Genomic DNA, 23,943 nt, shown 5'->3' with positions numbered 1-23,943 from the left:
GAACAATACACTTGCTTTAGAGAAAGTACAACTACATAGGCCAAGAACACTGGTTAGAAGACAACATGCAATCATGCACAGATTATGTGCAGGTATGACTTTGCATGTTTGTTTTGGAAAATCGTACGGTAATCACATTATCTTATTTCTACCAAACATGTGCCCTTGACTTTCTCATACTTACAGACACATTGAAACAGAGGGGAGGACTGCAGCACTGCTTGATATGTGCTATTTGCTGCATGCTCTGCCAAGCTAGATCTGTGCTCATCTGTATATTGTGTTGAAACCTGTGTGTGTGTGGGTGTGTGTGTGTGTGGGTGTGTGTGTGTGTGTGTTGTGTGTGTGTGTGTGTGTGTGTGTGTGGTGAGTGTGGTGAGTGTGAGTAGGCTTGGGTATCGAATATCGAGTATTGGTTGAACCCGGGACTATCTTTGCGATTTTCCCGGAATCGTTCAAAAGTTTAAATTTCGATTCCTAGTTTCGATTCCCAGTCCGCCGACCTGAAGAAGAAACGGCTGAACACCAACGAAGAAGCGCATAGTTCATAGAATTAAAATTCATGAAGAAGGTCAGACTATTTCATTCAGAAAGCAGGGTTCCCGCGGATCCTTAAATACAACTGAATTTTCGAAAGAGAGGTACTAAATGTGCTATGGGACCGCCAGCGAGTGCAAGAGAGCGAGTGATGTCTCAATCCAGTTTTGTGTATTTAAAACGCAATTGTATAAGTGATTAAGCTATTAGGCTACGGGAAGAAGTGTAGTGGTTGCAGAGTGAAGATGTTTTTTTTACGGGTGTGGTTAAAGGAGTGAAAACAGTAATAATACAGTAGGCCTATGTACAAAATAATATGCCTGACGTTTTCGTGGTGTAGCTGAGGCCAGAGAGATATAGGCTACAGGTAGCCTACGTGGAATGAGGAAGCCTACGGTAGAATGAGCAAGAGAAAGAAAGAGCGATAGGTTGGCCATACGTTCGAATTTAGGCCGGACATATGGATTTTAAAAGCCCTGCCCGGCGTCCGGCGCAGCCTCAAGCCGGACGCTCATTTGTTCTCCTTTTTTGAGTTGCGCTTGGCATCTAAAAGCGTTGCTCGGACGCAGCATCGTTTCACAAACTATGGACGCGAAGACTGCTATAGTCAAATTATGTGCAGTGCTTCGCAATCAGGAGGAAATACTGTAAGTTGATCTGTTTGCACCTTTCCAGCGTGTGTTGCTGGCCTAGCCTAGGGAAGAAAATATCTGTCTAAGTTATAATAGCCTACCTGTAATATCTGCCAGCAGCTTGCTTGCCAGCGTTTCCCAGTAGGCTAGGCCTACTTCGCAAAAGTTGTGAACTATAACCGCATATTTTTTGAATGTCGGCGACTGGCTACATAAAAAAAAAAAAACGTGTGTTCATAATACGTGCGTGCTTGAGATGAAATCAGCGGTTTTCAGCAGGATCATGCGAGGAGGACCTGTCTCTTAATTAATTTAAAACAAGTCAATGGTTTTACAATGTTTCAGTCAAGCTTTGGTCGGTTTAGATACAACTGGTATGCAAAATGTAAAGTAGTGGATTAACTTTAATTTGCTGTGCTGCATATTGGACAATAGATGCACATAGTAAATTATATAAAGTAGGCTTATTAAAATATGTAAATAGCTTAGTCTAACTTTGAAAAAAATATTGAAGGGAATCCAGTCCAGTGCACATGTCTTTGGCAAGTAGCCTAGGCTACTACAGACACAGGTGAAGAACAGTCAGCCTCAGCAGTAAGCAAAACCAAATATGTACAGCCAGCTTCAAAAGCAAGCAGCCCAGACCCTAAAATTATTTTTCTTTTGCCATATAATATATTTAGTAACTTCTGTAGACATCCAAAATGGGGTGGGGGTTAAAATTAGTAGGAAAAAAAAAACTATTGCATAAACAGTCATATATATCTTTTTGCTGTGCAGTCTTAAGTTTCATTTAGATGTCTTGAAAAGGTCTTAAAAGTCTTTAAATTTGCACTTGGAGAAAGACCGTTGGTTAGCTAGCTCATTTAAAATATCCTAAACTTTTTTTGACCCAGCCTCTTAAAAAAATCGGAATCGAGAATCGCTAGGAACCGGAATCGAAATAAGAAATCGGAATTGGAATCGGAATCGTTCAAATTCAAACGATACCCAACCCTAAGTGTGAGTGAGGTGAGTGTGAGTGAGGTGTGTGTGAGTGAGGTGAGTGTGTGTGTGAGTGAGGTGAGTGTGTGTGTGTGTGTTTGTGTGTGTGTGTGTGTGTGTGTGTGTTTGTGTGTGTGTGTGTGTGTGTGTGTGTGAGAGAGTGTGTGAGTGAGGTGAGTGTGTGTGTGTGTATAGGTCTGCACCTCTCTGAAAAGTGCCCCATAAAAGGTGACGGTGTAGAAGCAGTCCACCGTCCTCATGGAGATGTCCAGGTCCATCAGCAGACGCTTCTGCTCCTGCGTGTTCACCGTCGCCCGGATCCTCTGTGGTGTACAAGAAACGGAGGGAACCATGGATGGATTTCAGACATACACAGCAAAGGTGTCCAATTCCGTGTGCTATAGGTAGGGGATTTCCCACAATGGCTGTTCGAGAACAAAGCCTATTTCACATTACACAGCATGACGCGAGATTCAACTACAATGCACAATAGATCTCTGAATTTCGCCTACAAACAGGACCCAAAGCTGCCATCTTCCGGATCTCCTTATATGGGCAAAAATGGCAGCTTTTGTGTCCTTTTTGTAGACGACCTTCAGAGGTCTATTGGCTTATAGCAGTCACAAATGTGCCACCTGTAGTACTCGGGATTCGTAAAGGCCCCGTAGAGAAAGAATGTCACAGAAGCTCATTAATTCTGATTCCTTCTGAATTTCTTTATTCCTTTTTTTTCTTTCACCATAACATCATTTATTCCTTGGGTTATAAGAATGCAGACCTAGACCTGCGCCGACTAATGGTCAACTAATAGATAATAAACATGTCTAGTAAATGCCGAATTCAGCAATGTGTTTTTCCACCTGTTAGCAGCTGCCACCATAGTTTTCCACCATAGTTAGCCCAACTGTGCCTTTATATCAAGAAACTGGTTCAATTAACTTGCACTTGAAACCAGTCACCACGAAAGATAGTGATGCAATGAGGGGAAAGTGTCCCTGCTGTGGCAAAGCCTATCCATAACACTCACAACACTCTGGAAGCCCCTGATGCTCACACAGTCATCGGCTATGTTGGAACACTCAGTGCAGAACAGGGCTGGTTAAACCATTTAAAGATGTGCAGCCGTGGCAACAAGGATGCATTACCTACTTCCTGTTCTTCATGCTTTGTCTTGCATCATAGACCTCTGAAGTTTGCTTACAAAAAGGACCCAAAGCTGCCATCTTCGCCCATATAAGGAGATCCGGATGGGCAAAGATGGTACCTGGATCTCCTCCTATGGGCAAAGGGTCCTTTTTGTAGGCGATCTTCAGGGGTCTATCGAAAAGAAGTGGATGAGGGGGCACCATGGGAGTTGTAGGCAATCGTACCTTCACTGCCATGATGGTGCCACTGGGCACGTGCCGCATCTTGGTCACCACGCCGTACGCCCCACGGCCCAGCTCGCCAATCTCCTCCAGGTCATCGGCCTTCACCTCAAAGTTCTGCACAATGACACAGAGAGAGAGGGAGAAAGAGAGAGAGAGAGAGGTAGGGAGGGAGGGAGAGAGAGAATCAGAGAGAGCGTAGGTGACGAGAGGAAGGTGTGAGTGGGTGAACATCAGTAGAAAGTGAGAGTGAGAACGCGAGAGCGAGACAGTGAGTAAGTGACAAGAAAAGGAAGAACGAGTGGGGAGAGAGAGAGACAGAGAGAGAAAGGGAGAGAGAACAGGGAGAGTTAACCCAGACGTCAGATAGGCGTCAGATAGACTCAGCAGTGTGCAGCTGTACAGATCAGCTTCAACTCCCTGGAGAAGAGAGAGAAAGATAGATAGAGAGAGAGAGAGAGAGACAGATGCACTGAGACAGACTGAAAGGAGGATGAGAGGGAGGAGAGAAACTGAACGTGACTAAGTCTTTCAGCAAATGGACTGGCTGATACACCATACACCTAACCACTGTACCGTAGCTGTAAGAATAAGAATGAGAACCGAAGACTGATGATTAATGTCTACTTATAAAAATAACATGTAAAAAAAATTCAAATTAAATTAAATTGGCAAAGCATTAATACAATATAAGTAGTAGTAATAATAAGCATGAAACGTAAGCATATGATGATGGTACTTAAAATGGCATTCCATAAAATAAAAGATAAATAAATAAAGAATAAAAACAAATATATAACAATAATAATAATAATAACAACAACAACAATCTAAATCTGATTTAATCAATTCCCAAATTGTGTTTTAATATTTAGTAATTGAGATTAGTGGAGAGCCCAGGTTGAGAGCCCAAGACCAACGAACCAAAACCTGATGAATGAACAAATCTCTTCGCTCTACCTGCTAATCATTGTGTCAGCAGTGCAAAATCCCAATCAAGTTTACCTTCACCTCAGGAGGGTCAATTTGACAGCAAACAATAACCAATAGGAAAAAAAGCAAGAAATGTTGTTGGCTCTGGTACAAATGGAAAATTCCAGCGATTTGATGAGTTGAAACTAAATATTTTTACGGCCTAAAAAGGCAGTAAATAGCACATTCCTGTCTGTCTGTAATCAGCAACATTCAGTCCAGGCCATAATGTGAAGTCATGCATTCTTTATGGCCTGGGGGGGCACTGAATTTAACCAGGCTTGCAGATAAGGAGAAAAAAGGGAAACAAGAGAAATCTTAAATCTAATGAGTAAATAAATATATAAATGAAATAAATCATTAATTACACGAGAACATTTCTGGAGCATTAAATACTCTAAAACTTGAATCCAAGAATGGACGTACATTTCCATCTAGAAACTGCATCTTATCCACTGATTTTACAAACCATAGTATGATTAAAATAGTATTAAAAACCACAGCATACTCTGTAAAGAGGGAAAAAAAGACCCTGTAGACCGTTCCCTTACCTTTTCTCCAATCGTCACACAGGCTTTGGAGTCCAAATCTCTGGGAGGTCTGCAAAGGCAACAGTATCACTCCTTAGTTGAGAAAGCACAAGTAATTACCCTCATAATTACAGATTAATCCCATATTAAAAAAATAAAAAAGAGCCGCCTTGGATAATCTCTAATTATGACTCATTTCCCACAGGGGACCCGAGGTGAGATGAACTTATGATATTATACTCATAAGATGTGCTCCAGCGGCAATATATATAACTCAACTTTACCCCCCCCCCCCACACACACACACACACACACACAGACAGACAGACAGAGCAGGAGAAGCAGAGTCTAGTGGTCTGAATGGTGCAGCTTGCCACTGCTGTTTCAGTGGCATCTCTGTGTAAAGGATGAGGGCATGTGTACAGCAGAGGACAGAATGAGTGACAGTACCACAGGAAGGAAACGAGATGATTAGTGAGATAAAAAAGATAGGGTGAGAAAATACTCAGAGCCAAATGTAAAAAGATGAGAATGAAGATAAGGAGAAGAAAAGAGAGAGAGAGTGAGAGATGAAGAATGAAGACAGAAGAGAAGTGTGAAAGAGAAAATAAAGAGGATAAATGGAGAGAGAAATGTGTAAAGCACAGGAGAGAGAGAGAGAGAGAGAGAGAGAGAGAGAGAGAGAGACAGGCAGCTATATTTAAGATATAGCCTACACAGTACCAGATCATTTAATCTCATTGTTACACAAACAAAAATATAAGGAGAGGTAGATGGCACTAGATATAGAGTGATGGATAGAGTGATGGATAGATAGTGATGGATAGATAGAGTGATGGATACAGTGATGGATAGATAGAGTGATGGATAGTGATGGATACAGTGATGGATACAGTGATGGATAGATAGAGTGATGGATAGAGTGATGGATAGAGTGATGGATACAGGGATGGATACAGGGATGGATAGATAGAGTGATGGATAGAGTGATGGATACAGTGATGGATAGATAGAGTGATGGATAAAGTGATGGGTAGATAGAGTGATGGATAGATAGAGTGATGGATGGATAGAGTGATGGATAGATAGAGTGATGGATAGACAGATTGATGGATAGATAGAGTGATGGATAGAGTGATGGATAGATAGAGTGATGGATAGATAGAGTGATGGATAGAGTGATGATAGATAGAGTGATGGATAGAGTGATGGATAGAGTGATGGATAGAGTGATGGATAGATGAAGTGACAAAGAGGCGCAGAGGTGGGTGGTAAAGGGTTCTTACGCGGCTGCCGGGGCAGGTTGCTCAAACACCTCCTTAGACAGCCTGAGCGCCGGCTTTGGCTTCTTACCTGCAAACAACACAAACAGAGGGAGTTAGGAACCAGTGGGCAGCACGAGACAGGACTGGACAAGCCAACTACGAGGTTCTTCTCTCCGGAGAAAAGGAGCCTCTCAACAGCAGCACCACAACAATTCTGAAGAATTATTTTGGAACTACCCCCCTCCCCCACCACCAAAAAAAAAAATACCTGACCCATATCTACACTGAAATTCAGTTTAACAACACAACCACAGAAAGCTGTACAGAAACGAGGCACGTCTCTGGACAAACGGACGAATGGATAGACGGAGGGTTCGCGACCGCGGTGGTGGTCACTTACGACTGGAGAGTTGTCCAGGCTCCAGCTCCTACTGACGGAGTTCGGGGCACAGCCCCGAGAGAGCGGGTGGAGACAGGTGGGCACCTCTGGGTGCGTTATCAGCCCCGTCTGACTCAAGGCCCGGAGCCTCCCAACACCCGCTGGACACACACCTGGTCACGCCCCAACAACGAGCATCTCGCCCCGCCTCTATTGGCACAGCAACAGGAGAGTGGTGGGAAGGGTTGCCGTGGAGACAGACACGGCACGACGCAAGAATGAGGGGAAAGGTGAGATGAAAGAGACGACCAGAAAAAAAAAAAAAAAAAAAAAGGCGGCACGTCAGGGATGCACCTGGCTGAAACTGCCGAGCTCCACGCTTCAAAAGACACTTAAGAGAGCCTGACAGGAGATGAATCGCAGGACAGAGGAATGTGAACTAACTAATGTGAGTGTGTGTGTAAGCGTGTGGGTGAGAGAGAGAGAGAGAAGTAAATGACAGAAAGATGTGTGTGTGTGTGTGTGTGTGTGTGGGTGTGAGAGAGAGTGTGTGTGTGTGTGTGTGTGTGTGTGTGTGTGTGTGTCTGTGTGTGTGAGTGTGTGAGTGTGTGTGTGCTGAGTGCCCGTGGTCACGCCCTGTGGCTGGATTCACTCCAATGCTGAATCATCTGAAGCAACAGAGACTATCTCAAGAGTCACCTTCAAGTTATTACCCCCGACACACACACACCCACACAAACAAACCCACATGCACACACCCAAAAAAACCCTACAATGGTTAAAGTTACAAATACCATTTGACTATCTACGTCAACACCACCCTCCCACCTCCCACACCCAGTGGTGTAGTCTACGTGATACGCAGGACTACGCAGTATACCCACTTAAAAAGCCATCTCAGTATACTCACTTAAAATAGGCAAGGATACATATTAACATTTGGGGTTGATCACAGTATACCCACTACAGCTAACTAGACTACACCACTGCCCACACCCTTTTGGTTTACTCGCTACATTAGATGTTCACCAACATTGATTAGCTCTGGCAAGCGCTCTCTCACCACCACCCACCCAACCAGCACCACATCCAAATCCATGTCTATGCAAAACACGCGACGAGCGCTGCAAGCAACAGATTCCTCCCAGGGGCACCACACCTCTGAACAGGTTCCGCACCGCCATATCTTCCCAAAAAAAATAAATCACCCGTCCGGCGGGAAGGAGTGGAAACTCACAGCGCACGCACGCACGCACACACACACACACACACACACACACACACACACACACACACACACACACACACACACACGAGAGATTTACATAGAAGGCTAGCGAGGTGGCTACACTATGCTCAGGTGTCAAACTTCACGTTGCTTTGTTCTAGTGGGGAACTTGGGCTTGGGACCCTTGCACAAAGCGCTGACACAGGCTACAATGGCCGTCAGAAAGCCGACACGCACTCTGAAGAGCTACTGAAAAGGGTCGTATCCAGCTGGTCACTTATCTCGGGAGGCACACCCCTACTTGTGCACCGTCAAAAGGCCATGAATCGAGCTGAATTCTATGAATTGGGAATCCTAAATTCATTTGATGACCATGGGTCCGAAGTGCTAACCAGTAGGCCACGGCTGCCTTGGAGTGGTGTGACACTACATTACAATAAAAACCCTGCCTGCAACATATTAAAAAAATAAACTTGTATGGGGTGCTGACCATAGCTTTAAGTATGACAAAATACACATAATCATCATAAAGTTATTTCTTCAATTACACACAAGGATGACGTTCAATATCAGCAAAGTATTACTTATAATAAGAGTTCATTTCTGTGGGGCAGGCAAACAAACGTCATTAAAGTCAAACCACAAAGGGGGTAACTCAGCTTCTTTGAAATGCTAAGAGCAGTTTTACACACACACACACACACACACACACACACACACACACACACACACACACACAGACAGACAGACACACACACACACACGAGCAACAGGGGCTGTGTGTGCACTGGTATCCAGTCAGCTCTATGCAAATGACTGAATGGGCAGAGGGGGGAGGAGGACGGCATGCAGCTGGATGAAACTGGTGTGCGGCTGCCCGGGGCCCGTTTGGTGAAAACCCCTGCATCCAGGCAGCGGCAGTATGTGAAGATTGTGTGTGTGTGTGTGAGGGCGGGAGAGAGAGAGAGAGAGAGAGAGAGAGAGAGAGAGAGAGAAAGCGAGAGAGAGAGTGTTTGTGTGCATCATCGTTTCATAAGCATACAGTATGTGCATATCTAGAGAGTGCAAGTATATGTATGTGATCGTGAACGTAAGTGTTTTAGGGACCTCACAGCTCACAGTGTACGTGAGCTACCATCACGTAGCCGTCCCTGAGCCCTGAGCAGGCTGGAATTCTGCAGGGTCTGCAGGCGGCCTGCACAGCGCTGGACAGGTCCAGACATGCTCTGGTGGCGGCAGGCAGGCAGGCAGGCAGGGTGGTGTCAGCTCAAGCTACCTCAGTGTACTACGCAAGCAGAGCACCCTGACGCAAAAACGGCAGACACACGCACGCATGCACCACGCACGCATAGTATACACTTTACCTGAGACACTCAGCATAGTATACACTTCACCTGAGACGCTCACTTAAAGTTAATGATGAGTACATGCAGTCATAGAAACACCAGACGCACACGTGCACACAGACACACACACACACACCTATACACTGGTTTAGATTTCATATGCAAACACTGGCACATACTGCTGGGGAAACTGTCAATTATATGGGGGAGGAATGAGTACACAGACCGTCTGTGTGAAAACACACACTCACACACACACACACACACACACACAGCACTATACTCAGCAGTAATGCCTCTGAAATCATTCAGTAACCAGTCATCAAAGGCCCGAAATCAGCCCTAAAAATGGTAATCAACACACACACACACGCAACACATGCGCTTTAAACTTGCCGCTGAGCTAAAACAACTTCTGTTCCTATGGCAATAAATGACCAAAATACAAAGCCCCCTGCTCCCCTATCCCGAGTGAGTGAAAGAGGGGGAGAGAGAGAACGAGAGAGAGTGAGAGAGAGAGAGAAATGGATTATATAACTCAAGTGCATGGCAGGAAAAACAGCCAACGTGTTGCATTGTCTGACCTCAGCCAATAGCGCATGGTTTCAGGAATAACTCCAAGACACCAGCATTAAATATTTTAACAGCTGTAGTGCTGAAGCCCTGTTATTTCTGTCTTTACACACAGGTAAAGTTACATTCAACAATTCCATATGACCTTGGAACAATGACTTGGCTCTTTTTGTTTGTTTGCATGTTTTTTTTTTTTTTTTGCTGAGCTAAGCAGCAATGAAAACGGCACAGAACACGTTTTGTTTCCAAAACAGCATTTTTCAACTCCGACACAACTAGGTTCTTCCCTGTTTCCAACGGCGTGGTGGTCTTATATGTAAACCATCAGAAGCCGGGAAGAGATACATAGTTATGAGAAGGAAATTCCAGAATATGTCATTTCTGAGGACACAGTGCCTCCTCTTCGGGGGTGGTGTGTGTGTGTGTGTGTGTGTGTGTGTGTGTGTGTGTGTGGCGGTGGGGGGGGGGGGGGGGGGTTTCCAACAGGAAACAAATAAGTGTGTGTCCGGAAGACCTTCAGCGATCATGGGAGATAACAGACCCCATTAATCTGAGGGGCCGTGGTGACCTGGGACGTCCGCCCGTTGCCCTAGCGACTCCCAAGCGCGCAGCGTGCCCCGTTGTCGTCCCTTTCCCGATCCCACCCATGTCCTCGCGGGCTGGAATGCCAACAATCCCGAGAGTTCCTCAATGGAATTTCGGCGAGCCGGAGGAGGAAGGATGAATCAGAGCGAGAGAGCGAGGGGGGGGGGGGGGTGTCAAACAACAAATGGGGGACCGGGGTGGAGGATGTCAAAGGACAAATGATATAAGGAGGTGGGGAGGTGGAGGTGTAGAGAGCAGGAGGGAGAGAGAGAGCATGAGAGAGAGGGAGAGAGAGAGAGAGAGAGAGAGAGGCAGCTATATTTAAGATATAGCCTACACAGTACCAGATGATTTAATCTCATTGTTACACAAACAAAAATACTGTATAGGGAGGGAGGGAGAGAGAGAGAGAAGGGAGAAAAATACAGTGACATGGAGAGATGGAAAAAGATGCAGCAGCACACAAGGAAAGAATGCCTGAGTGCGCAAGCAGCAGATCGAGAGAGAGGGAGAGAGAGATATAGAGAGTGGGGGGGAGAGAGAGAGAGAAAGAGAGAGAGACAGCATGCAAACTGGAGATGAAAATAGCCCGTCGAGCCCCGCGGCTGTTCTGACCGCTCTGGCAGTCTGTGAGATATTCTACACTTCCAAAGATGGCAGATCCTTTGGGCTACAGCTGTTAGGAGGTGAGGAGGGGGGATTCTTCTCTCCTTTGGGAACGGTGTGGTCACCCCTTGCCCACTGCTCTTCCTGTGGCGGCTGTTCGACTTAGATGACACTCCTCACAAGGGGTGGTGGTGGGGGGGGGGGGGGTTTGGGGATCGGGCATGCCCATCAGGTATCGTCTTCGGGGTCATGGCAGAGCACTGCCCTCTTTGCGCCCGCCTTTGCCACCCTAAAACACCACTCAGAAACCCCCGATGCACAGTGTGCCAGTTGGGGTATCACTACCAATCGACCAACCCAAGCCCAGATTCATTTGCGACATGCCAATGTTAAGTCAAGTCAGCCGACGCAAGACAAAAACACCAAAACACGATTTCAAAAAGTTGTGCGAATCTGATACGGGCGGGTAGTGCAAAGTGTGAGCATGTACCCAGACTCTGGAAGTACACTCACAGGATGTCCCAGAAAAGCCTGTTGTGTGTTGGGCTTGGCAGAGAGTCCTTCACAGGGCAATGTTCTGGCATGGGGGTTACTGGTGTGCAAGTGTCTGTCTGTCTGTCTGGGAGAGTGTGTGTGAGTGTCTGTTAGTGCCTGTGTGCATGCGTGCATGTGCGTATGTGCGTGCAATACTGTCTGTGTATCTGTCTGGGAGTGTGTGAGTGTGTGTTTGTGCGTATGTGTGTGTTTGTGCGTATGTGTGTGCAACGCTGTTGGGTTACAGGGGGAGAATATCAGTCAGGATTAGATGTCAACCTGTTGACACCCAATCTCTGAATGCACTGACCTTCCCAGACTCCCTGTTTGGGTGCTAAGTAGACTATGTGACATATTTCGTACACGGCAAGAAAAAAACAACCTTCTAGCGTGAGACACGACAATTTTAGACCCCCCCACCCACCCCACACACACACACACAAAACAGCAGGTGCTTTGCCGTGGATGTTTCAAGATGGCAGCCACCTGCATGACAAGCTCCCATTAGCAGCTCAGTTAGTGTTCTGGATTCACAGTAGCTATTTTCCCCCGCTTTATAACTGGCCATAAACTAGCCCCGTTGCCAAACATGACCACACCAGGAAGGCACGGAAGGCAAGACCACGGAGTGTCTGATCCAGTGCGAGGCAACTGACCTGTGAACATTGCTTATTCGAAACATGCCGGGGAGTGCACACTAGAGTCCCCCCCAACCCCCCCCCACTCCCTCCCAATCTGTTAGGCACGCTTACAGTCAAGGCTGTATGTTGGCGGACTGCATTTCAATTTTTCTATCAATTATTTTTTTTTTATTCATTTGTGGTGATCGTTTTTGGACGGGAAGCACTCATCACTGGAGAGTGCCAACTTCCTGTGTACACCCGTCTCTCGTTTAGAATGAGCGTGTGCGTCATGGGGGGCGGGGGGGTGGTCGAACGGGTGGGCAAGAGTGGGAGTCCCATTCGCACGGCACTTAAGTATCAAATGCACCTCTCAAAGTCAGGCGGGGGATGATGGCAACAGTGAGCTATTTATTGCGTGCAGCGGAGGCTGCTGCAGCGACGAACACCCCCCCCCCCCCCCCCCGGAAACAGAGTGCGCGTCCCTGGACTGAGCCCTCTGGACTCGCTGACACACTATTAACTTGGGAACCGCAGCCGTCGGGTGTGTGTGTGCGTGTGCGTTATTGTGCATGCAGAGGGGGGCCCATGGATTTCAGTTTAAGTGGGGCACCATGCGAGAGGGAAGACAGGAAGATAAAATGAGAGAGAGAGAGAGGAAAAGAGAGAGAGAGAGAGATGGAGAGAGAGAGGGGGGAGAAGGAGAGAGAGAGCGGATGGCAACATAAAAAGGCAATTCATCTTTCGCCTCTTCCGGCTGCAAGGAAGGAGGACTGTGAGAACCCGGAGTTGCTGAGCGCCATCGCTGTCAGACGTGCAGCCAGGGCCATCGGGAGTGCCGACCTTCGCCCTGCTCACCCAACCTTCCACCCCCCCCCCCCCCATGCCAGGGTGCCTTCTGTACACTGGTAGTAGCCCAGAGCCCAGCAGAATGTACAGGTGTCTTTGGGGAAGGAAGATCTGAAGCTTATGTGAAAGTCGACTGCTGCGAGTGGATTTATGCTCTTCTCATCTTCCGTCTTGCACTCCAAAGCCTTCCTCTCCCTCCCTCCCTCTCTGTCTCCCTCCCCCTCTTGGGACTTACGTTCTGCTGGGGCCTCTTAACACCCTCGCGCACGTCCCCTCCTCTGTCCACATGCAGTATATTACCCTGCACAACTCCTGACTGCCTGCCTGGCTACCTATCTGCCCGCCCGACCGACCAACTGACTGGAGGGGTAGAAGCATCCCATCTGCCGGACATAGGCTCGGCAGTGCTTGCTTCGTCTTGCCATTAGTTGAGCGTTCGCTTAAAACACAGGGAAGGTCAGGCATTATTACAGCTCCCTAATGTGAAAGAGATACACAGTGAGATAAAAGAGAGTGCAAGAGAAAAAGAGAGGGAGAGAAAAAGAGAGAGAGAGAGAGGGGTGCATCCACTGGATCACCAGCCGAAGGGTGTGCCAAACATTTCTGCTGTTACTGCAGCAGAAAACACTATATGGGGCTGGAAGGCCGACAACAATTGGGCCCCCCAGAGCAGCAGATTTAGGAATCTGAGATCGGGAGGGGCCATTTGCATGCAAACCAGGCGCACGCGTGCGAGCATGAGGTCAGGGGGCCACCACGCCACGAGGAGAGTGGGCAACTGCGAGGTAGCAGTCAGGCAATACACATCGGGCCTGTTGAACAGTGCACAGAATCCCAAAAAATCCCAAAATGGCACACATTAGGTCCTATAGTTCCCCACAAGCAAAAACAAAACAAACAAAAAACATGCACAGAGAAAATGACAAATAAAGAACACAAGGAACACTTATCCATTAAAATCAGATCTGTTCACGTCGGAAACATATCAATTTGTTAAGGCCAATTTCAGATTCTGGGCATGTAATCATTTTCAGATAATTTGGCAAGGCCTCCTGATCATGGCTCTAAACTGGGACGAAGTGCACCACTGGATTGGATACAAAATTACTTTGCACTTTCAGATTTTAACACAATGTGTCCAGGGGTCTGTGGTTACACCATAATCTTACCAGGACTCGAAACTGACATGCGTTTGCACTTCTGCAATCGCCATGTTGACGGAAGTCCCCTGCACACTGTGTAAACACAGCATTCGTCCAGCTATGTCCACGCCCTAAACAACAATGTTTCACCTGGGTTCCTGCGCGCTGTCCGTGAGAGGGGACCTCGGGCAAACTTTGAGTTCAACAATACAGGTGTGTCACCTGTGCCTTACCCAACAGGCAGTCCTCTCGGACACAAAAAAGCCAGGGCTATCGCTGAGCTTAAATGCTACCACGACTGTCCACCCATAATAAGGACAAACTTCCTCCACTGGGCGAGTTCTTTATACCATATTTACTTGTTAGGAGACATGGTTACCGTGTGGACTGGCATGTCCTGTAGCCGTATCAAATAGCTATAGCTACCAGAGGCCGAACAGTGCGTGGTTAAGATTCATAAGCACTGTTACGTCAATTAGGCCTGTGGTGCGAAAAAACACTTAGGAATACTGCAAGCACAGCAAGTTGCGCAAGAATAAAATTGTATACCACACACACATCTTAAGTATGAGAAGGGTGAATTCCGCTCCTTAATAATATGTCACCAAGCTACGTAGTCACACGCCGTGCTCCGATCGCGTGCTTTTGGTGAAAAGGACACACGATTGGTGCTGGTTGGCAGCGATTTCGCTTTCCAAGGTCTATGTTAGGAGGGTCCTTTTCAACTGACGATTGCTCTGTTCCTTGAACTGTTTGTCACCAGACGTTCGCAACAACCCTATATTTAGCTTTTTATTTTTGCAACTTATACCCGCGTATTGCACCACGAACAAAGCTAAGTTGACAAAGCATCTTAATAATTTTCCATTGCGTGCAGTGACACTGAAACGGCAACTAATAAAAATGTCAGAACTTCGGCGTAATTTTCCAGCGGCGTTTTCTTGATAGTGTGCAACTGGACGTGGGGTCATGTCATGTTTCTCCGGCAACGACGTAGTCACGATTGACGAGCAAACTTTACACCAAAAAAACACGCACCTTTTTTGCAAAATACAAGGAATTGACGAATGCATAATCACAATTTTGCACAATCAACACAGAACTACACGGATATATTTTGCTCTGAAATGTTCTTTTCTGCAAAGAGAACCATGTTGGCATTGCACAATCGAATTTCGCTGGCTTCGTAGCTCCCGAAGCCGCAAAGACGGTGAAATAGCTTTCTCAACAATCCGGGTTGAACAAGAATGCAAATAACGTCTAGCATATATGTACAACTCCGGGGAGCATCGTCTCACCAGGAACTCTGCAAACGAAGAGATCTCCTTTACACAGGAAATGCAACTGACCCTTTCAAACCATCAAACTTTGAAATGCATTGGGCGAGCCCATCCTGCAGTAATGCACTTTGCAAAGAATGCAGCACCGACTGCATTTCAGCGGGATTGCACAGATCGCGTTAATATACTTACCTCCCTTAGACATTTCCCCTTTGCTGTTGTGGGGGGGAGGGGAAGCACAAAAGACTTTGCCTTCTCTCTCACTCCCTCCCTCCATCTCCCTCGCGCTGGAGCTTCAGCGGGCTTGCTTTGCAACAAAGGTGCAAAACCCAAGCCCGGATTCGCATGCACTTGGGCTATTTAGACGTGTGGTCCGCTTGCTTCCGTGCAAAGAGTGAAATTCGAATTGCACACCGTGCAAATCTGCCTGGAAACGGGGAATTTTTGCAATTGCTCTGCAAAGAAAGCTCAGCAGCCCTTACATGATGGGCCAAGGCTAGCAGCTGAGAGCTCCTAACTTGGATCAGTGTGAGCCCTTGCGAGCTAACGTTCTTCCTGCACGACGCGCAAAGGACAATGGGATTCGTAGTCTTTGAAGGTCGGCTTACACCATCATTGTGTTTTGAACTTGATTCCTTCATTGATGAAAGATAAGGTCGAAGAGTGATAAAGAGCGTGTGTATGTGTTGTAATATTATCTGAATCACAATGAACAACAATAGTTGTATTAGCTTATTTTATTGCAGTCTGAAATTATGGTACAGCAACACAGACACATCTGGAAAAAAACATCCATAATTCAATTCTACTTTATAAAAAAAATCCATATTTGGTCATTATCTATTTTGTCTGATTTGCTATCTCTCAAAAGAAAAAAAAAAAGGTTGACAATTGACATAGACATGTAGGGAGGCCATTTGTGCATTCATCATCTAAAACTAAACCTAGCCTACTTCTAATTTGTAAACATGTGGAAAATATGACACGTTATTCAATTAATAAAGCATGAAATGTGATATTATAAAACATAGCACCTAGAACCATAATTGTCAAAGTTAGTCTCAACATAAAATCAGTTGTGGCCTATAGGCCTGTATGGCTGGGCTATCACTGGCAGTGTATTTCACTGCTACAAACTGTCAGTCTACTGTAGTGTGTATCAGGCTACTTGATTTACTATAAATTTTGGCTCAGCTTTAATGAATCCACCAACCAGCCCTTGTTCATTTTAAATCTTTGGGTGAATCACTTTGTGTTTGGAATAGGGGTGGGGTGGGGCGTATTGAATACATGGTTATTATTTTGTGTTACAACTGAGTGTCCCTTTTTCAGAAATGAACAATTTTGTGATATGAGTGTCATACCTATTGAGGAACAATGTTATTACTAACCAAACTAGGCCACCGTGGGTGGAGATTTGGGTTGCATTGTGTTGAGTTGGGCAATGTGGGGCGTGTTGTGTGGTGTGGTGTGGTGTGGTGTGAATCAGTGACTGGTCACTGCTTGGGTGCGATGAGGCTTTGGTAGAGTGGCTTGACGATGATGTGCAGATGGAGCGAGCCATTGGTAAGGTACTCAGAGCTGCGGCGTTGGAGATCGGTGCCGGCCAGGAAGTCGCCGATCTCCTCCGTGCTCTGGTGGAAGTTGTAGACGTGGCGCACCACCATCTTCCCCTGCCGCCGCATCACCACCAGCAGCGTCTTCTGGAAGCTCACGCCGGCCATGTCGGCACTGGACGTTGCCGGGGTGACGATGACGCGCGGGCGTCCGACGTCGGGCCTCGGCGGCGGCTGCATGGAGCCCTGCTCGCCGAACGCCGGCCGCAGGCTCAGTGGCAGCCAGCGCGGCGAGAAGAGCGCGTTCCAGGTGACGCGCTTGCCCGCGTCGTGCCCGCTGGGGCCCAGCTGCGTCTGGAAGCTGGCGCTGCGGTCGTCGCGCGCCGGGTTGCCGATGACCCACGGCGCGCCCCACGCCGACGCCAGGTAGTTGCGCGGCGTGAACAGGCTGCAGTTGACGTCGAAGAACTTGGCCAGCTGCAGCGGCGACGCCGAGTGGAACTGATAGGACATGTAGAGCAGGTCACGCACCGACTCGCCGTAGCGGCGGAGGGCCCGCGACTCCCGCTGCAGCTGGAAGAGCTCGCGCGGCGCCATCATGGCGTAGCGGATCGAGCGCAGCGCGTTCTCGGCGGTCATCCCGTCCGGCTTCTGCCTCGCCAGCCAGGTCTCCACGGCCTCGAACAGCTCCAGCTCGCTCTGCAGCACCAGGTCAGAGCGCTGCAGCAGAGTCAACAGCAAGGGGGCGCTCACACTCGGCCACTCGCGGCTGCGCAGCACCGACGACAGGTTCCACGTCAGGTACTGCAGGCAGCTGTCGCGCAGCGCCTCGTCGCCTGAGCGCTTGGCGTACTCGTACCAGCTGACCGCGCGCCCGCTGCGCGGAGGGTCGCCCGCCAGGTTCTCGCTCATGTACTGGCTCAGGCCCTGCCGCAGGACCGTCACGTTGTACTTGGTGGCCAGGCGATGCAAGGTGGTGGCCTGGTCCACACGGACAGCGATCTCACCGCAGTACAGGTATCTGGACAGGGGCAGCAGGAGAGGGGAGGAGAGTGGACATTACTAACCTGGACAAACCACACTCTGAGGAAGGCCCAGAGGGCTGAAACTGGTTGGCCGATTTTACTTGTATAACTTTATCCTTGTCTCCATGTAAGTGTGCCTGAAGTCAGCCAAGAAGCCTTGTTGGTTCAACAACACTATTAATCTACCATTATAGTAGGCTACTGTATCACAGTGGCTATACAACTAGTCTAAAGTACGAAAATACTTCGATAATAGATTTAGATAATAGAAATTATTATAGGATAAAGGATAACAGCATTATAATAGCATATAGTATATAGTGTGAGTCTGGAGTGTGATAATGCAAGCCACATTATTTATAATATATTTATATTTAGCAATACCTTCTACCATTCTCTTATCAGGATCAGTATCTGTAGTAGTGCAGTAGTTTAATGCTATTATTAGTAAATGTCCTGGGCTTAATCAAAACAACGTTACTAATCAGAATCTTCTCACATTAGTAAGCATGACTAAGGAGTGAAATCAACTGCATAAAAGCACAATCATTACAGAGAACAAGATGGCCACTGGCTCTGGTGAAGATTTGGTCTTTATGTGGAAATCAACTGAATCAGAGTCAGCAGGAAGTCATTCTGTCAGTCTGAAAACTGTCAGGGGAACCATTCACTTCTAGTTACATAAGGTAGACTGTGAGAGCAGATCACCAGAGCTGGCAGCTCAAGATCTTGAGTGAGTGCTTCTCAGTCTCCTGCAGCATCTGATCAGAAGTACTGCATACATACATACATACATACATACATACAACATGCATACATACATATAACTGTACATGTATACATAAACATGTATATATACTGTAGATATACTGTACATACTGTATATACATACATACAATTATGTGTATATGTATGTGCAGTATGTTCTGCACATACACACGTATATTCATTCATATACAGACATATAGACACATACATAGTAACATACATACACACAAATATCAGAATACACATACATTATAAGTGTAAATATGAGTGCAGTTTTATTATGTTGACACAATGTTGCATCGTGGAGCAGGTCACTTTTACTATTGCTTTTACTATTGCTTTTACTATTGCTTTTACTATTGCTTTTACTATTGCTGCTGTCAAGACAAATCCGCCTCTGCTCTGTTTGTCTCTTGACACCACCAGCCAGTTGGAGCACCACGTGCAGGTCACAGCGGGGGGCTGGCGTCCCATGGTTCCTTTTTTGTGTCCCTGGCCTCTTTATTCTGCTCCTGTTGGCCCACTCGCTCCGCACCTGATGGCCCAGGTGCCCACTCCTATTCTAAGCATGCACCGAGTCTCTGAAAAGGGCTCTATAAATAAAATGGAGTATTTTTGTAATGAATGTGTGTCTATCACATAAGGCGCAGACCAACAGCGTGATGTAAGAAATGCAGTGTGTTGACCTGATATGAACCCATCCCCCCCCCCCCAACACACACACACACACACACACATACACACACACACACACGCGCACACACACACACACACCGGATTGCACAGCATTTACGGTTGGGCCAGATTGCGGTGCTATTTTGGGTGCTTTATTCAGCATCAAAGGAACAGTGCTGTTTCCTACAAAAGGAACAAGATTCTTTTATATACCTTCAACAAACCACATCACATGGCCGTTCTTCTGATTTCATGTCAAGTGCATTACTTTTCTCCTCGAACATGATGTCACTGTCCGCCTATGCTGTTACTAATAAATGTAATTTGCATCCTAATAAGGTTCACAGTGATCAATATGTGCTGTGCCTCTATCTCTGGCAGACTGCCAGTACTGTACATTGATCTGCCTGGGTACTGGAGCACTAGGCTGGTGTTTCCAATTGTGTCCACTAGAGGGCGCCATTTCCATACCACAGAGGCCTTCATGCTGCCAACTCTGCTACTGTAAGGACATGTGATTTGGCATCAGTTCATAGCACCTGATGGAGCCAATGTAACGTGAGATATAAACAAGAGAGTCTTGTTTCTTTTAGAGCATGGGTGGTGACTGGGTGGAATATATAGACGTGTATGCATGATCACTATATTGTCACAAATGTACTTCACAACTTTGTATACCAACAGACATTGTTGTCCTGTCCTGTTTAAGGGAATATGTGATACTTTTTCATGTACCACTCTCTCTCTCTCTCTCTCTCTTTCTCTCTCTCTCCTTTTCTTCTCTCTATGCCCTTTCTATTCTCTGTTTTTTATCCTCTGTAATCCTTATTTGACAACCCATAAGTCTCTCCCTCATCCCCCTATTTTTCTCACAGTCATGTCTTTCTTTTTCTCTCTCCTCCCCTACACTCTCTTTCTTCCCTGCTACAAAGCATTAAGTAATCCTCTGAGGACACACACACACACACACACACACACACGCACACACACACGCACATGCACATACACACACACACGCATGCACATACGCACACAAACACACACACACACACACACACACGCATGCACGCACGCACACACACACGCACACACACACACACTCCTCTCTCTCTCCCTCACTCCCTTTGCTGCCCTCACACTTGCCTCTCCTTGCCTCTCCACATTTTTTTAATTTCCTCTTCACCTAAATCCAGAGGACTACAGTAATCTGCCACCTCCTCAATTTCTACCTCTCTCTCTCTCTCTCTTCTCTCCTCTTCTCTCCTGATGAAAAACGACTACACTGTCCTGGATGACCAGCAAGTGGCCGATAGAATCCCTTTCCCACCTTCCTCTCTCTCTCTCTCTCTCTCTCTCTCTCTCCCTCTTTGCCCATTCTAGCCGCATCTCACCTGATGAACTTGTCGAAGACGGCCACACTTTCAGCGCTCTCTGTGATCACCAGTGTGTCACTCCCACCAGCAGCACCACCGGCGGTGCAGTTCTCCAGCATCTCCTGGAAGACGGAGCTCTGCAGCGCCAGCACCAGGCGGTGGGCCTGGATCTCGCGCACATCGGCCGCGCCGGCCGCCTCCAGCCGCAGCGTCACGTCGCTGCCGTTGCCTTGCTCAAACAGCTCGGCCAGACGCAAGACCAGCCCCACCGAGTGGTCAATGCCGAAGGCCACGCCGTTGCCGTTGCCATTGCCGTTACCGTTGATGATGATGACGTCCGGCAAGCCTTCTCCTGCAGTTACGACTAAGAAATAGCAGAGAGAGAGAGAGTTAGAGTGGCAGATAGAGAAAGAGACAGAAAGAGAGAAAGATAGAGAGAGAAAGAGAGTTCGAGATGGGGAGAAGATAAGAGGTAGATTCTTCAATATATAACATGGGAGAGAGGGGTGTGCTGGCTGCATAAATATGAAGCAAAGAGGACCCCTTACTCTACTTATTATTTAAAAAAGGACAGCATGCTCAAATGCTCTGTCTAATGAGAAAGTAAAGTGTACACAATTGACTCCAAGTGAGCACCAATTGAGCCATTGGTAAGAAAGGAAGAAGACAGGAAGTGTAGAGAGAGAATGAATGAAAAGAGGAAGCTGTTGGGTGACTGACTTCAAGCAGGAAGGAATGAACCAAGAAGATGGAATGGATGATGCAAGAGGGGTGGGTGAAATGAGATGCTGAGTGACAGATGGAAGGAAACAAAGACCTGAGGAGGTATGGGGAAAGAGAGAGAGGGAGAGATAAAAGCAATAAGAGGTGGGGATGAGAGTGGGAGGGAGAGAGAGAGAGAGATGAGAAAGAGAGAGAGATGGAGAGAGAGAGAGTGGGATGGTGAGGTGGGTAAAAGTGAAAGAGAAACATGAGAGATGAAAATGGATAAAGAGCAAAAGAAAATGGAGCCAACAGTGATGGAGAGAGGGATAGAGAGAGGGATGGGGAGGGATGGAGAGAGAGGGATGGGTTGAGCTATTATAGACATTAAGATATCAAAGATGAGGTACAAAAAAGAAGACAATTAAAAAAAGAGGAAACAAGAATAGATATATGTCGAACAGGATGCTTAGGAACAGTGGGCACAGATGTCAAAAATCAAGAAAAAAAGACACCCACAAAATCAGAGCGAAAAAGAGGAAACAAGAATAGATGGGTAAGGATGCTAAGGAATGGGGAGTACAGATGTCTAAAATTAGAGGACTGACTCAGATGCCATGGGTCAGATGTATCGATTAGGCAGATTTTTTTTACACAGCCACTGTTTTCCGGACAGCTTTTCTTCCGCCTGCAGGCTTTAATTAAAGCCATCGACTGGAAATTAATTTGGCTGCTTAATTATCTGGGTTAATAGACCTTCAGTAATTAGCCCATCGATGACACCAGTATATCCATAGAGTTGTCTACATAGGGTATATAAGTATAAGTATACTCTTTTAGGGTTGCCTTTCATGCACAGCCTATATGGATGTTCCTCCACAGGTACTCATTTTTAAAGTAAACTCGAGTCTTGCTAATGTAAAACTGTAGATATGACACCTTCCCATACATTTGTATGAGCCCAAAGTAGTACTGGTCAAAAATTTGACTGTATTGTGTGAGTGTGTGTGCGTGTATGTGTGTGTGTGAGAGAGAGAGAGAGCGAGAGAGAGAGAGAGAGAGAGAGTTAAGTATAACTATGTAAATAATTGAGACTGGACAAATTAGCCTGTATCATGAAGCATCACAGGGCACTTCAGAGTTAATGCCTATTCTGCCAGCACTCCTGCCATATGGACCGCAGTGCACAACATATAGAATTATATAGAACTCCATATAGAACTCCACAAAATGAACTACAAAACTAAAACACTTCAAAATAAACCAGCGTTTTCATTTGCCTGCAGCCCACGTCTGTGAAGACATTTCATGCAATATCAGGATCCTGATTACCTTGCCCTATCTGTCACCCCAAGTGAGGAGTTCCCTGCATGTATCCAGTCACTATCATCCTCCATACCTGCCTCTCTCAGCGGCTAGGCGTGCCCAGGCAGGTCATCCCTCACCTGGGCAGAGAGGACAGCAGAGCAGCCTTACCTTCCCCAGACATCCGTTGGGCCAGACATGCAGCACTCCACAGGACCACCGGCCACAACAGCCCACAGAGTCGCTGCCCCAGCACTTCAAACATCTCTCCTCTTCTCTTCTGCTCTCTTCTCTTCTCTTCTGCTCTCTTCTCTTCTCTTCTGCTCTCTTCCACTTGTTTTAATTCACTCTTCCACTTCAATTCCTCTCTGGTGTGTCTTTCCACCTGCTCCTCCGATTACGGCTGATTTCCCTCTTCCTCTTCCTCCTCTTCCTTCTTAGCTTCCGAGAAGTCCTCAAAGCCCTCCAAGTGTGTGTGTGTGTGTGTGTCTGTCTGTCTATCTGGTGTGTGTACTGCACTGGTATGCTGTGTGGTAGTTGGTTCTGTTGGGGCTGGAAGGGTGACAGCTGCATTTAGGGCAGTGGGATCTTATGGGACACAACTGGCCCTGATGATACCCCATTGATTGGTGCTCAGCTGTAAAAGCGTATGTGTGTGTGTGTGTGTGTGTGTGTGTGTTTCTATGTTTGGGGGTGGGGAGAGGGGTTGCTATGACAATGGCTTGGGATTTCTGGACCTAAATGTATTTGAGTGTGTGTTTGTGTGTGTGTGTGTATGTGTGTGTTTGTGTTTGTGTGTGTGTGTGTGTGTGTGTGCATAAGCACTGTCCAATGTTAATGATCTCTCACTGTGAGCAGCGATCAAAACATTGATGTGGGGTACTGCAACTGACACTCTATTTAGATCAGCTGGCTGACATCCACACAGAGGCAACTTATAGAAGAACTGACAGCAGCCTATCAGATGCATCCTCTCAATAGGTCAGGGGGCCCCTGTGTAACAGGAAGAACCAGTTCCCTATAACCCCCCCTCTCTCTCCCCCCTTTGTGTGTGAGTGTATGCATCTGTGTGTGTGTATGCATCAGCGTGCATACCGTTTCAGTTAGCTT

General features: G+C 46.9%; 2 protein-coding genes across 3 annotated transcripts in view; both read right to left on the bottom strand.

The window, feature by feature from the left end:
* map2k6 (mitogen-activated protein kinase kinase 6) overlaps nt 1-15,974 on the bottom strand; it is a 30,811-nt gene extending 14,837 nt beyond the window's left edge. The window contains exons 1-5 of one of the 2 annotated variants that reach the window (XM_076298065.1): nt 15,622-15,974; nt 6,309-6,375; nt 5,044-5,092; nt 3,524-3,637; nt 2,357-2,476 (exon numbers count right to left, since the gene is read on the bottom strand). In XM_076298065.1, coding sequence (XP_076154180.1) covers nt 2,357-2,476; nt 3,524-3,637; nt 5,044-5,092; nt 6,309-6,375; nt 15,622-15,706 — 435 coding nt within the window. In that variant the 5' untranslated portion in view covers nt 15,707-15,974. Of the gene's footprint in view, nt 1-2,356; nt 2,477-3,523; nt 3,638-5,043; nt 5,093-6,308; nt 6,376-6,687; nt 6,706-15,621 lie in introns of those variants that run through there. The other variant, XM_076298066.1, reaches the window with a different exon arrangement.
* Nucleotides 15,975-16,925: 951 nt separating this feature from the next.
* btbd17a (BTB (POZ) domain containing 17a) lies at nt 16,926-23,017 on the bottom strand. Its single transcript, XM_076298741.1, has 3 exons — nt 23,005-23,017; nt 20,845-21,190; nt 16,926-18,006 (listed from the first exon to the last, which is right to left on the bottom strand). Exons 1-3 carry the CDS (start codon nt 23,015-23,017, stop codon nt 16,926-16,928), a joined length of 1,440 nt encoding a protein of 479 aa, XP_076154856.1.
* Nucleotides 23,018-23,943: the final 926 nt, after the last annotated feature.

The sequence above is a fragment of the Alosa pseudoharengus genome, unplaced genomic scaffold, assembly GCF_046254945.1.
Source record: "Alosa pseudoharengus isolate Yale_2024_CS ecotype anadromous, Long Island Sound unplaced genomic scaffold, YU_APseudo_1.1 YU_APseudo_1.1_scf_21, whole genome shotgun sequence".
NCBI lineage: Eukaryota > Metazoa > Chordata > Actinopteri > Clupeiformes > Clupeidae > Alosa > Alosa pseudoharengus.
The sequence above is the reverse complement of the archived record's forward strand: the minus strand, read 5'-3'. Positions and strand labels throughout refer to the sequence as shown.